This window comes from Leucoraja erinacea, chromosome 6, assembly GCF_028641065.1.
Source record: "Leucoraja erinacea ecotype New England chromosome 6, Leri_hhj_1, whole genome shotgun sequence".
NCBI lineage: Eukaryota > Metazoa > Chordata > Chondrichthyes > Rajiformes > Rajidae > Leucoraja > Leucoraja erinaceus.
In genome coordinates, this window is record NC_073382.1 from 22,115,465 (window position 1) to 22,129,891 (window position 14,427).

General features: G+C 39.1%; 1 protein-coding gene across 7 annotated transcripts in view; it reads right to left on the bottom strand.

The window, feature by feature from the left end:
* The window catches only part of LOC129697950 (dachshund homolog 1-like), a 559,880-nt gene that overhangs the window by 42,876 nt on the left and 502,577 nt on the right, over positions 1–14,427 (bottom strand). For 5 of the 7 annotated variants that reach the window (XM_055636701.1, XM_055636698.1, XM_055636700.1 and 2 more), the window contains 2 exons: positions 2,448–2,525; positions 403–548 (listed from right to left, as the gene is read on the bottom strand). In XM_055636701.1, coding sequence (XP_055492676.1) covers positions 403–548; positions 2,448–2,525 — 224 coding nt within the window. The remainder of the gene's footprint in view (positions 1–402; positions 549–2,447; positions 2,526–14,427) is intronic. The other 2 variants (XM_055636702.1, XM_055636699.1) reach the window with 1 other exon arrangement.

Below are 14,427 nucleotides of genomic sequence, written 5' to 3' on the forward strand. Positions count from 1 at the left end.
AATTCTGTGACTGTAATGTAATCATTTTGATTCCTCCTCTATCTCTTCAACTTAAAACCAATTTGTTTTCTGTCTTAATCTTCACACAGAAAGTGGTGAATGCATGTAACAAGCTGCCAGAGGAAGTGTAGAGGTGTGTATAATTAATACATTTAAACGACACTTAGACAGATACATAGATAGCAGAGGTTTGGAAGGATGTGGACCATATCAAATGTTGCCTGACCTTTCTTAGTGTTTGCAGGAAGTTCTGCTACTATTTTCTTAAAGTAGTACCACACTACTTTCTTAAAGTGAATGCAAGAACACATAATATAATAATAACATAAAAGGTTGCAGCAACCTGAGACAGTGAAAATATCTTGGTACCCAGGTCACCACACCAGTTCTAGCTACACTCACCTGGATATTTGTCAGCAGAGTTTCTATGGAAGAAAGTCCATCTGGGAAGAGGAAGGGAGCTGGGAAGCCTGGTGGTAGATGTTGGCTAGCCAGGGAAAGTTTCTCAAAACAATCTCTTGCAGTTGGATTTGACATCAGGACTTCATCTGCAAACAACAGAAGGAGTACATGATTTCCTATTTTACTACTTTGCTATGAAAAGTGCCAACAATCAAAGTTATGATTTTCAACATGAACCAATAGTGTGTGGCATGCATTTTTTTTTCAGTTTAAATGAAGAAATCACATTATATGATTCAGTATGAGGTTATTCAACAAAGTAGAAAATGAAAATAGGCACAAGGATCCAAGAGCATCCCCAGAGATGCTGTCTGACCTGTTGTTTCTTCCTACTCATCGTAGAAATCTGCAGTTTCTTCCTACTCAAAGTAGCAAATTATATGTTTATTTTTATTCCTTGTACAGTCTTTGTCTTTAAAAAAAATAGCTGAGGCCACAGGTTTAAGATGAGAAGGAACAGATTTAAAAAAAGATCTGAGGGGCAAACTCTTTACACAGAAGGTGGTGTGTACACGGAATGGACTGTCAGAGGAAATGATAGGGTAGGTATAATTACTATATTTAAAACACACACACGTGTGTACAGATAGGAGGGGTTTGGAGGGAAATGGACCAGGTACAGGCACAATGATCTGTCTTGGATAGGCAACATGGTTAGCATGGACATTTGCCCAAAGGGCCTGTTTGCTGTATAACACTCAGACTCTATAATTTATTCCAAGTTCTTCCAATATCTCAGTTTTGGTTGGTTGATCATCCACCCATGTTTTCTATAGATTGTAACTTCCTCATCAAACAGTATTATAAAGTGGAATCATCAAATAAGTTTATAAAGTCACAAGTCAAGTCACATTTATTTATATAGCACATTTAAAAAACAACTCTCATTGGCCAAAGTGTTTTACATTTGTTATAAGAATAGCACAACAAAACAGACTACATACATATATACATGTAGCCCTCACTCAGAGGGCGTCAGGAAAGGCTTGGGAGTATAGATAAGTCTTTAGTCTAGACTTAAAAGAGTCGATGGAGAGGGCAGTTCTGATGGGAAAGGGGATGCTGTTCCACAGTCTAGGGGCTGCAACTGCAAAGGCGCGGTCGCCCCTGAGCTTATGCCTAGACCGTGGGATATTCAGCAACCCCAAGTCGGCCGATCTGAGGGGCCTGGAGGTGGAGTGGTGGGTGAGAAGACTTTTTATGTAGGTGGGGGCAAGCCCATTGAGGGCTTTGTAGACATGGAGAAGTATTTTGAAGTTTATACCGAACAGCACAGGGAGCCAGTGGAGAGAGGCCAGGATCGGGGTGATGTGGTCCCTTTTTCGGGTGCCCGTTAGGTGTCTCGCTGTGGCGTTTTGGACCAGTTGCAGGCGGGACAGGGAAGATTGGCTGATGCAAGTGTAAAGGGAGTTGCAGTAATCTAGGCGGGAGGAGATGAATGTGTGGATGATCTTTTCCAGGTCATCAAACTGGAGGAATTGTTTTATTTTAGCTATCATCCGAAGCTGAAAGAAGCTAGCTTTTACCATGGCATTGATTTGTTTGTCAAATTTCAGTGCTGAGTCAAATATCACGCCAAGGTTTTTGACGTGAGGTTTGAGTAGTGGGGTAAGACTTCCAAGGCTGCCTGCTATCATTTTGATATCATTTTATATCATTTATAAAGGGTCCAATTGTTTAGCTTCCAAGAATAATTATGTCAAAAATGCAACGTCGCAATGCCATTAACCTCTGATATTGGCTTCCATCCCCCTAATGAAGCTGATATTCAAAATGCCCACTTTCTTGCAGGGTTTGACATTTTCTTGTATGATTGGAGAATTATATTTGGCCCATTGAGTCCATGATAGATCACTGGGCATTTCCATCAAGTCCATTCCCCCATTTATTCCCTTATGATATATTTTTTCCATCATCTCTACGTTGCTTCTTCTACCACCTACCTATGCAATGAATAATTTACTGTGACCAATTAAAGTACAAACCAGGATATAAAAGAGTCTGCAGATGCTGGAATCTGGAGCAACAATTTGTTGAAGGAACATCTGTGGGTTGAGCAGCATCTGTGAATAAAAAGGGATGGTCAACATTTGAGGTAGGGCTTCAACTTGAAATATCCACCATTCCTATCTATTCCCAGATGCTGGTTGACACACTGAGTTCCTTCACAATATTGTTTTGCTGTTCCAAAGTGCTGACCAGCATACCTTTGGGATATGGGAAGAAATTGGACCTCCTGGGCAAAAGCCACAGTCACTAAGAGAGTTTCACATACATATCCCAAATGTATCTAATTTTGAAATCAACCCAATGCATTCAAAGTTCAATTCTTTCATATTGATATTTTTTGTGCAGTATATACCAAACAGAAAATCAAGTCGGTAAAACCTTTGACTATCCTATGTTAAGCAGCGAGAACAATTCCCATAGTGACGTGGGCAAAGGGATGTAAAGTCCATTCAATTTTCACATTACTTGCCTCCTCCATCCATGAAACCTATCCAAATCATGGTGTATTCTGCCTCACACAACATGGAATTGTGCAGAGTGGGAACTGATGCAGAATTTAGTTGGCATTTGTGAAAATAATATTTTCTCAATTCATAGTAACTGTGGAACACCTCCACTGAGTTGACTTAGATGGAAATTGAGTTTAAAGGTTATGTACTTGAATCCACTCAAATAGAATACACCCTGGGGCAGGGAGTATTATTTCCTTCGCTCCATAGATGCTGCTGCACCCGCTGAGTTTCTCCAGCAATTTTGTGTACCTACACCCTGGGGCAGATCAGTGGCCCAGCTTGAGGGCCTGAGAGGCTTACTCTTTCATTCTTGTGGTATTTTTGTGTTCTATCCTTTGCTTGAACTATCAAATCAGGAATTACAATTATTTGTATCCCTTCCAAACTCTAAACATGCTTTTATTGTATTCTTTATGATATAATGAGACTAAAAAGTAATTTAGTCAGTACATTCAGAGAAAGAAGATTTTGGCACAGATTTCTTAAACATTCTGACAGTAATATTGCTGGTGGTAATTCCAATTTCCTCAGGATCAAATAGTCACTAATTCAAGTTAATAGCAATTTGACGCTAAATAGCTAAATGCCACCCCTCTGAGATTATGACATTTTATGTCAATCAATATGAAAACAGTGGAAAGCAACCGGTATCTGACTTAAATTAATATTGGGTGCAAATGAATATTGCTTGAATGTAAAACTTTCCAGACTCTATACTAATCCATAAAGTAACCCTTGTGATTTATTTCAAACTAACGTTTCAACAATGATCAAAAAAGTATATATTTTAAATTTGCTTCAGTCAATATATGACGTGCCCTGTTAATTTTCATAAAATAATTTTTTTACAGTGTGTGTTCATTCACCCAACTTTTATTTCCCCTCTACATTTGCTCTTAAGGGGATGATGACCTGGCTTCTCGAACCACTAGTCCCTTTAGCAACAGACCCTCACAACTTAGTTGGATAGAGAGTTTCATGCACATATCTTAAACCAGGTCCTGTTCTAAAATCAGCACAATTTATCCAAAGATTATTTCTTCTTCAATCATTCAAAAGTACACACTAAATGGAAAGTAAATTGGTTAAACAGTTTGATGTATCTAACGGATAGACATTTGGTTTTCATTCACAACTTGTTCCACTTTACTTTTTCAGGAGGACTTTGCCTGACAGAATCAGTGAGTCGGTTATTGTAAAGATACAACCACATCACATTCCCCAAGGTTATTCACTACTGACCATAGTGAGATCAGTGGGATATTCAGTGGGATTTTCCTGCAAACAGCAAAGGCCCATTCCCCCAGGTGTAAACTTGAACCACACAGAAAACAATATGAATGTGGTGATGGTGTTGAGGGGGGGGGGGGAGGTTTGGAGGGGGTGGCAAGTGTTGACATTCAATTAAAAACTTCCTGTCACTATTTTTGCAAGTAGGTTGCTGTGCTGTGTAGCAGCAAGTGGTGAAGTTACTAATAGCCAAAGGCCTAGACCAGTGATCTTGGGACATGTGTTTAAGTCCCACCATAGCAGCTGAGGAAATTAAATTTGTAATTATACCATTCTGGTATTAAAAAGCTCAAACCTATAACAGTGACTATGAAACTACCAGACTAATAAAAGCCCATATGGTATGAAATTTGCTATCCTTAACTGAACCTGCTTCACATCTAGCAATATGATTGTCTCTAAACCACCTTCTTGATTGGGGTTCATGTTGTCGACCTCCCCGTGGTGTGGCCTGTCAACTGACCTCAGTCAGGCGAATGACAACAAACAGAGACAGCAGCAGCGCCGCAGTTTGGCGCTCTTATTAGAGCGGGCACCTACGGATGTCGAACCGGATGGCATCACCCTGCTGCAGACGCCTGCTGCCTCAAATGCAAGAAGAAGAAGACCTTCTTGATTCAAAGGCAATGAAAAACATTGTCATTGTCAGTAACAGCCACATCCCATGAAATGGATTAAACAAGAACACAATGTAAGAAAACTATGCACCATGCGTTGGTAAAAGGATTAACAGATGGATACTTGATGGTCAGCAGGATAATGGTGGTACGGTGGGGGGGAGGGGGAGGAGGGGGCTGAGAATTTATAGCAAAGCTTTGGGAGACCACAAGCCACAATCCCAACTTGAAGACCCATGTTGTTTTCACCTCCACTACCAGCACAGGTAACTTGACTAGAAATGAAAAACATGTTGCATCACTTTGGCCACTATGCTGTTTTAACTAGTTCCTTTTTGCAGAGATAAGACTCTGAAATGGTCTCTTCCTTTCCTATTTTGGCAATGACCTTACAAAAGATGCCAAGGGCATCATGCCATCCAGATCCACTCCCATGCTGTGATAAGGCCCTGGTCTGGACTCTCCATGGCTTAATTTTAATTCTAGCCAAACTCCTTATGTGGTAACTACTCATGCCATGGTTACTTTTATCTGCTGTAAAATCATAGAAAAGGCTGCAGTTAATAAAGGCCTTAGAAACTAGTAACAAAATATCTTTACTCATTATAAATGGTCACAGCCCCATGCACATGTCGCTTTAACTATAGATGCATGGTAGTCCAGAGAGTTTATGTCTACTTTCCCTGTGATTTTGTTAATATAACACTTTCATGAATTTATAAAGTTGATATTTCTAAATTATAAAATCACAAGCTCATTTTAAGTTATTCTTTTAAAAAAGACACAAATTAACTGGTGGGGAAGGAGAAACAAGCACTGTGTTCATTTATTATAAATATGTCATAAATAAGGCATATATGAGCTCAAAGCAAAGTTATATTTCAGTACAAAATTGACAATATATTATTAATGCTTCTTACATACAATAATTAATGTAAGAAGTTCTTTTGTCTATCTTTAGCATACAATTGTAAAGTGTTCTTGTATACCATATGTTAAATGCAATGTGAAAATGTCACCACTATAAATGATTGATGCCATTCTTCAACAAACTCCGGCTCACGTTGATTATTCATCTATTAAATAGGCACTGTTGTGTGTGGAAGAAGCAGTGGAAATCAGCTTACCCACTTTCATCTGAGCCAATGGCCGATCTTTTTCTGAAACAAAAGTTCTATTATTTATATATCCTTGTGCATATTTTCTTTGAGATGCGTGGGTGCAGATGTGTTTGCAACAGCCAGCCTGCACTCAACTCCACCCAGCCCATATGGCAAGCTCAGCTTGGGTTAGGCTCTATCCCTCTCTATTCCACCCCAACCATATGGCAAGCTAAGGCTGCCCAGGGTCCTGCTCCCAGAACCAGGCCCATATGGCACAGTCAAATCAGTGAGCACAAATATACCTATCTTATATTTTATCTTCTCTACACAATATGCCACAAATTCTGACAAAGAAGTTCAAATCTAAAACAGTGCATCTATTGCCATTGACTGAATAGATTGGAACATAAATGTTGATATAGGTGACTATTTAAAAACAAATCTGAACAATATCCTCTCATTTTGCATTTGCAGATTCTTGCCTCTTCTTACAAATGAAGTAAACTGCATATTCTGTTCCAGGCTCTTACATATTCTGCACCCAGAGACACCCTTGATGACTGTCTGCAATTATTGTCATCATAAAAAAATAAGAGAAATAGATTTTCAAGGTGAATATGTGTGAAATGTGTGAGACTTTGCAAAATAAACAATTTCACAATTCACAAAAGAAGCTATGGCCACCTAAATCAGTTTAACGGCCTTTCTAATGAATTCTAATCTGTTTGCAGATTGTATTTATCATTTCCTGGCCTTGTTCACAGATTACGGGAGCCACCAATTTTCATATAAATGTGCTTTTTAGTTTAGCCGTAATTCAATCACAGGACATATGGTTCGAATCACAAGAAAAACAGTGAAATAGGACAAGCAAATATATACTGAGCACCACAAGCATAATTTCTATAAATTGCCTTTATCTGCGATGCATTAAAGGTAACCTCCCATATCCAATGGTTAAATGACAACATAAAAGGATGCTAGCAACACTTTTTAAATCATGAATAATATGTCAAAGGAGTTCAGGAGTAAAAATTAAGATTAGCTCGAGCCAAAACATAGAGGTCAAATACCTAAAAAAAATATGTTCCTCTGGTAACTCTAAGTAATGACATCATATCCCATCCATTAATTTTCACACTTGTATATCTGCCATCTGTTCCATCTGCAATGATAACTGTTCTCTCTCTCTCTCTCTCTCTCTCTCTGCTCTCTCTCTCTCTCTCTCTCTCTCTCTCTCTCTCTCTCTCTCTCTCTCTCTCTCTCTCTCTCTCTCTCTCTCTCTCTCTCTCTCTCTCTCTCTCTCTCTCTCTCTCTCTCTCTCTCTCTCTCTCTCTCTCTCTCTCTCTCTCTCTCTCTCTCTCTCTCTCTCTCTCTCTCTCTCTCTCTCTCTCTCTCTCTCTCTCTCTCCCTCCTCCCCCTCCTTCACACACAAGATAACAGACTGCACAACGCCAATGTGCTATTAACAGACTCTAAAACATCTAATATTAGGACATGACTACCACTACAAACTAAATTACGCAGAAAAATATTGCAGCTCCCAATTTACAGATGTCTGCCAAACAGTGGGAACAGCTGGTGCTGTGTTAATTAGTTTATACTATTACTTCATGTATTTCTACAGCAGATTGAGTAAAAACATTGTAGATAATGCCAGCATCTGCACATACACTGTAAGTATTTAGTTACCAGTACTTGAATATTAGTCATTATCTAATAGAGAACTTAAAAAGGTTGAAGCAGTTCTCATTACTAGCCAAAGTAAATGATATTCATATTTAAGTCATTAAACCAAATGCAATGCACCTATCTTTTTTAACTTGATGGGTATATATTTTTAGTTTAGTTTAGTTCATTATTATTGTCACGCATACTGAGGTTTTTGCTTTTTTTGTGCTATCCAGTCAACAAAAATGGCTATACCTGATTACAATCAAGCCGTCCACAGTGTATAGATTCTGGATAAAAGGGTATAACATTTAGTGCAAGATAAAGTCAGATGAAGTCCGATTAAAGATAGATCAAACTGGTTAAGATCTTCAACTTTCCTTGAACCTGCATGGGTTTCTTTGGCTGAGCTAGAACTTGCCGAGTTTATTGCTCTGGGAATCTACTCTGAGATCTCACATGGGGTTGGCGCAGAAACTGAGACCACAAGCAGATTCACTTGAATAGCGAAGTGCGGTTGTGCGGATGGGATGAGGTACATTATTTTTAACTCTTTATGTTTAGTTTCATGTTTATTTGCTTATTTTGAGGTATTTTGATTATTAATAAACTTTACATCAGAAACATTGATAAAGCTTCAGATCTGAGGACAGGGCTTTGCATATATTAAGGGAGTCAGTGGAAATCAGTGGGTTGTTCTTGCCCACCCACATGAGTATTCCATACATGTAGGGTCCCTCCTGTCATTTAGGGCCTTGGTTCCAAGACCAACTAGATAGCTGAGATTGGTCTTCCAAATGTGGAAAGTTAAATTGGAGATAATAGCGAATATAGGCAGTGGGTACACACATAAAGATCAAGTGGCCCATATACAGTAAGTTTTACAATAATGTGTAGGAAGGAACTGCAGATGGTGGTTTAAACCGAAGATAGACACAAAATGCTGGAGTAACTCAGCAGGACAGACAGCATCTCTGGAGAGGAGGAATGGGTGACGTTTCAGGTCAGGACCCTTCCTCAGACCTGAGTCTGATTGAGTCTGAAGAAGGGTCTCGAACCAAAATGTCACCCAATCCTTTTTTCCCGAGGTGCTGTCTGTCCCACCGAATAACTCCAGCATTTTGTATCTATCTTAAGTTTTATAATAATTTTAACAATCATATAAAAAATATAAATTATTCATATATTGCATTTTAACTGGTGTTATGGCCTGTCAGAAAAAGAGAAACAGTGGCTGTACAGTGGACAACTGTAGAGTCGCTGCCTTACAGCACCAGACACCCGGGTTCAATCCTAATTATGGGCAATGTCTGTGCGGAGTTTGTACATTCTCCCTGTGACCATGTGGGTATTCTCTGGGTGCTCCGATTTCCTCCCACATTCCAAAGGCATGCAGGTTTGTAGGTTAATTGGCTTCTGTGAATTATCCCCAGTATGGAGGATCGGACTTGTGTGCGAACAATTGTTTGTTGGTGTGCATTTGGTGGGCCGAAGTGCCTCTTTCCATGCTGTATCACTAAACTAAACTAAAGAACCAAATATAAGCCTTTTAATCACTTGACCCCACTCACCATTTAATAATACCATATCTAATTCCTCCATCAGTCTTACCCGGCCCACTCCTCATCTCTCCCCATTCACGTTAACAACTCATGTGACCATAGCCTTGATCGCTCAGTAGATGAACATCCATGGCCCAGTGTACAGGGAATTCCACAATCATAGAAGTCACTGCCTATTAATTTTTCTCCTCACCTCAATGGTAAAAGGTTGTCCCCTTCATCCTAAGAACTACCCGCCAGTTGAAACTGCCTTTCAGAAAGCAATATTTTAATCAGCAGATAGCTGCTATGAGGTTTGGTTAGTTGAAATACCTCAAGGAAATCCTAATTTGCAAATACCTCCAAATAACTTGGGCTGTATTTAATAAACACGCATTCAGGAGAAGTTTATTGCTTAGTTTATGTGTGAAATCAGCATCTTGATGGAGATGTAAATGATTGCAAGGCACCATGTCACACTTATTGAAACTGGTGCAACACTGCTCCAAATTTACTGATTAGCCTGTCATTTTGAGCTACATAGACAAGTACTCTATTTACCAGACAATCATTTTCAAAGGAAACAGATTCATTTGTTGGACTTCCATTTGCGCAGAATAATGAGGACTTTGATTGGAATTATTTTTTCATTCTCATTCATCTTTCCACCATAGCCAGTGCTGAATACTAAAAGGAATCACTTACATTGCGTGTGTGTACTGGTGTGTGTGTGATAGTGTGTGCATGGGCTAGTGTGTGTGTGTGTATGTTGTGTGTGTGTGATGTGAGTGTGTGTTGTACGTGCGTGTGTGTGATGTGCATGTGTGGTGGGTGTGGTATGTGTGTGTGTGGTGTATGTGCAGTGTATGTGTGGTGTGCATCTGCATCTGTGTATTTATTTGTGTCGTCATGAACATGAGTGTGCCTGTTTGTATCGCTGAATGTAAATGTGCACATATGTGCATTGGTGCATTCACTTGTGTGAGTGAGAGCATGTAATTTTCACTGCAAGTCAATAAGTAATTCTATCTTGACCAAAAATTCAAAAATCTATAAAAATGGAGTTGGATCTTCACCAGAGCAGTGTCAATTATGTTTGCATTAAACAGCTCAGGTTGCTTCTGCCTCTACACTCTGCACAAATCCTTAACTGAGGGTGGGGTTGTTTACCAGTAGACTTTTAACACAGAAGTGATGCAATTCTTAGTTTGAAACTTGACTAAAATGACACTCAATAATTTTGACGATAGTCGGTCCATAGTTTACCAGCCCTGATTTTTAAGTTAGTAATTAATTATACAAACAGGGCAATCATCTGGGAAAGTTAATTATTAAAGTTAGGCAGCTGTCGCCAAAAAAAAGTCAACATATTTGTTCCCTTCATTGCTTTAAGAACAGAAGATTCTATGTTGGCAATCCAGCGAGTTGTATGCATGTTTATTTGACCATCAGTTTGCAATTATTGAGCACCACTTAATTACAGCAACAGATGCTTGAGTGTAGGAACCAGAAAAATCAAACGCCTCATTTCCAGGTTATTTTTATCCATCAGTTCTGCCAACAGCAGATGTGACAACCCTCAGGGTGTTCTGCAGTAAATACTTATCAAATCCTAACAGGTCACCTGTGTCACAAACAACATTACAGCCGCAACTCTTTCACCTGATAATAGGCTGCAAAAGAGAAATGGAGAGCTTTAAATACAATGTATTCAGAATGAAATGCCATAATGTGAAATTGCTTTTCCTCCAGTTACAACAGAGGCGCGACAGATCTTGGCATTGATAAATAACCTTCCGATTAATTGTCTCCACACTCATTGTGAGGTTTACCGTTAAAAGGGCCAGTCAAAGAAAGAAGGACAGTGTATAAACATTAGAAAATGACAATGAAAAACCTGTTAATACTAACGCACAGTAAAACCATCTTGTGCACTAGAATTATCCATGTATTAATGCTGTGGTCTGTATTGTTGTACTGCGATGATCCCTAGGTTCTAATAACTACTGTGTGATGTGTCACTGTTTCTATATAGTTGGATGGGCCTCATCCCTTTATTTATGGATTGTTAGTGGACATGATTAACTGTACCACTTCTCCAAGCCTCTGTTAAAGCTTTCAGGTCATCATTTTCTGTTTACAGATCATGCCCCCTTTCAGAATCTCTGCTGTGGAATGTCACTTTCTAATTCAGTGGAACTGTCAAATGATTGTATTTTTTGCAAAAAAAGGCCCCCCTGCTTTGAATACAAAGATTGTTGTATTTAAAAAAAATAAGTAAATTGAATTGAGATTCATCTTTAATGTTACTTTATGAAATTCAGTGAAATCCAGAGGGTACATTCTCTCCTGCCCATGCAGAATGAGTAATGCGTGTGCTCATTATCATATGGTCATATGTGATAGTATAATTGGGCCATTCGGCCCATCAGGTCTGCCATTCAATTATGGCTGATCTATCTCTCCCTCTGAACCCCATTCTCCTGCCTTCTTCCCATAGCCTTTGACGCCTGTACGAATCAAGAATCTATCTATCTCTGCCTTAAAAATATCCATGCAAGGAAATGCAGAGGATATTTAATTTTATTAAAGAGTATGGTTGGCCCATTACTTTAAAGTAGTTCCAAAGTTGCCCATTGTTACCCCCTGCTTCCATGAAACTTAGCCCAATTCCCCCAATTCTGATTGATTCTGCTTGCACACAACGTTGGGATCGTACTGTGCCAAATATGTAGGCATGCATGATAAGCCCCCAGCTCTTATTTTTGAGCATTTTTGGAATTGTTGTCTTGGTGCACAGAGCAAATGTGAACAAGAGTGAAATTTGAGTTTTATTGTAGGTTTCTTCTGTTCTGCCAAAATTTGCAAATTTGTCCACAACCAGTTACAGCTTTAAGTGGTTCTGTTGGCCAATGGTAGAATTTTGATCATTTAACAAATTCTTCAAAATGTGGTTATTGTCAAATTGAATCTAAAAATAATTCACAATCAAAATTTACAACCTCGCTGCATGTGTACCATGTCAGTAATAACACCCCTCGTTAACTAACCACAGTGACTAAATAAAATGTATAAAATATCCTCAGCTTTTGGCACAATCCTCAACACGCTGATCTGTTGCTCCTTCTCTCTCACTATCTCTCTATCTCCTAAATCAAAATAAAAATCTTTCAGTCTTGCGTACTGCCATCATCCCTCATGACAAACAAAAAAAGCAAGACCATCAACAAAAGAATAAAAGGAGAGCAACAAATAGATTCAACCAGTCCTCTGGGAGGGAAATTCAGTCATACCAATGCTCCATTAAAAGCAAACAGCAACAGTCGTCAGAATTGAGAGAGAACATTCGGAGGCTGCTCTATTTGCACGTTCAGCTACTGAGGATCATGTGGGGGCTGAGGGGAAGAGGTCACGCAAGCTTCCACAGCCGAGTGTGAAAGAGACATGTTATTTTTCCATTAGTACATTTAGAGATTAAATGACAGGCTGTGCAAGCATATTTCCAGTGCCCGAGAAGGTGAAAGGATAATCGGCAAATGCAGTGGTCCGTGTTTCTTAAATGCTATGGGAAACATTAGTGGCACAACAGAAAATTAGTGACGTGACTTTAAAAGCTGACATTTAGCATGACTTTTCAGAATGTGACACCCTCATATTTTCTTGGAGGATATCATTAAACTCCAGCTACCCCATGGCAGTGCCTATCCATTAATAACCAATTCACAGTGTCACTTTGGTGCTACTTTGAAGTAATGAGCCTTTCCTTCTCTTTAATAAATTTAAACATATTCTCAAGGCCACAAAAGATAGGAATCACAGATGGGTTGCAAAAAAAAAGATGTTTCATAAATCCTGCACTGCCCGAGATCATTCAGAGCAAAACAAAGTAAGGCTCGTAAAATATTAAACAATCCCAGCTGTACCAGTGTGCATTCATTAACAAAAAAAAAACTATTTATTGCCCTTGACAGTTTCAGTTTAATCAATTCAGGGATGCCCCCACCCTGCCGACAGCCATCTCACACCCCTCCCCATTTCAGAGATGGAGAAGTGAGTTGTTTATCGGTCAATTCAATCAAGTTTCGTTTTTTTTGCTGTTTTCAGCACCAGACTTACAATTGCTCTTCTTACAAATAAAAATAAATAACATCCATCCATAAATCGCTGATCTAATATTTTCGGACACATACAATTTCATTTATTTATAGATATTGTTTATGACACTTTATAAATATTCTTGTTCTGTTTTTTTGTATGCTGTTTCACACTTGCTTTTTATTCTTTTATTCTGTTCGAAATAAATAATAAAATAAATAAATAAATAAATAAATATAGAGAGCAATGAGCATTCATTAATGACATTGGTCTATGCAAGAGAACACATCTGTAGAGTCAGTAATTTGTCCTCCGTGGTGGCACCACATGAAGGGGCTGTTGTTGGAAAGGCTAATGGGTGAAAAGGCAAGAAAGTAGCAGGCAATTATTTTCTCTTCGAGTCAGGGGATAACAGATTTTTTGTAGCAAAGAAAGCCATATACCCAGTCTACCCTTTTGGTTAACACTTGACATAATATAGCTTTCTCTGTCTGTGGACCAAAGGAAAGAGAAAATGTTAAGAAAGCAGTGTTTCAGTAAGGCAAGGAAGGAATGTTGCATCCACTGAAAATTAGCCTGCCACTAGTCAGCCAAACACAATAACAACTGTCCTTTAGCAGGCTGAGTTCTTCACTCACAGTACGAATCAAATGTGAGATTGCGTTGAGATTCTGACTATAGTTATAAATACTGAACAACATCCAGGATATTAACACCCAAGTTGGCAGGAACTACATAACGATCATTTGCTCCTGTCTCAGATTACTCACGGTAGATATTCATCCATAGTCTCTTCCTTTTGGTGCAGTTTGCTTGAGATTTGAATATACAGTTTCAGATCTCAGAGGTGACATCTACAGTACCTTCAGTCCCAATGTTTGCACAGAAGGGTCTGGGAGGCTCCGTGTCCTGGTGAGCTCATTTGTTTTTTTCTCTCAGATTGGTGAAAAGTTCATAAACAGACACAATCCCTCCCCCACCCCCCTCTCTCCACACATTATTCTTAGTAGATCCTAAAGATCATCCCTCCTTTTCCACACCTCCATGAGGAGATGATCTAAAATGCCCAATGCTGATTGCTCTTCCTTTAAGTTTTACCCAGTGTTGCCTGAGCTGCATTACATTT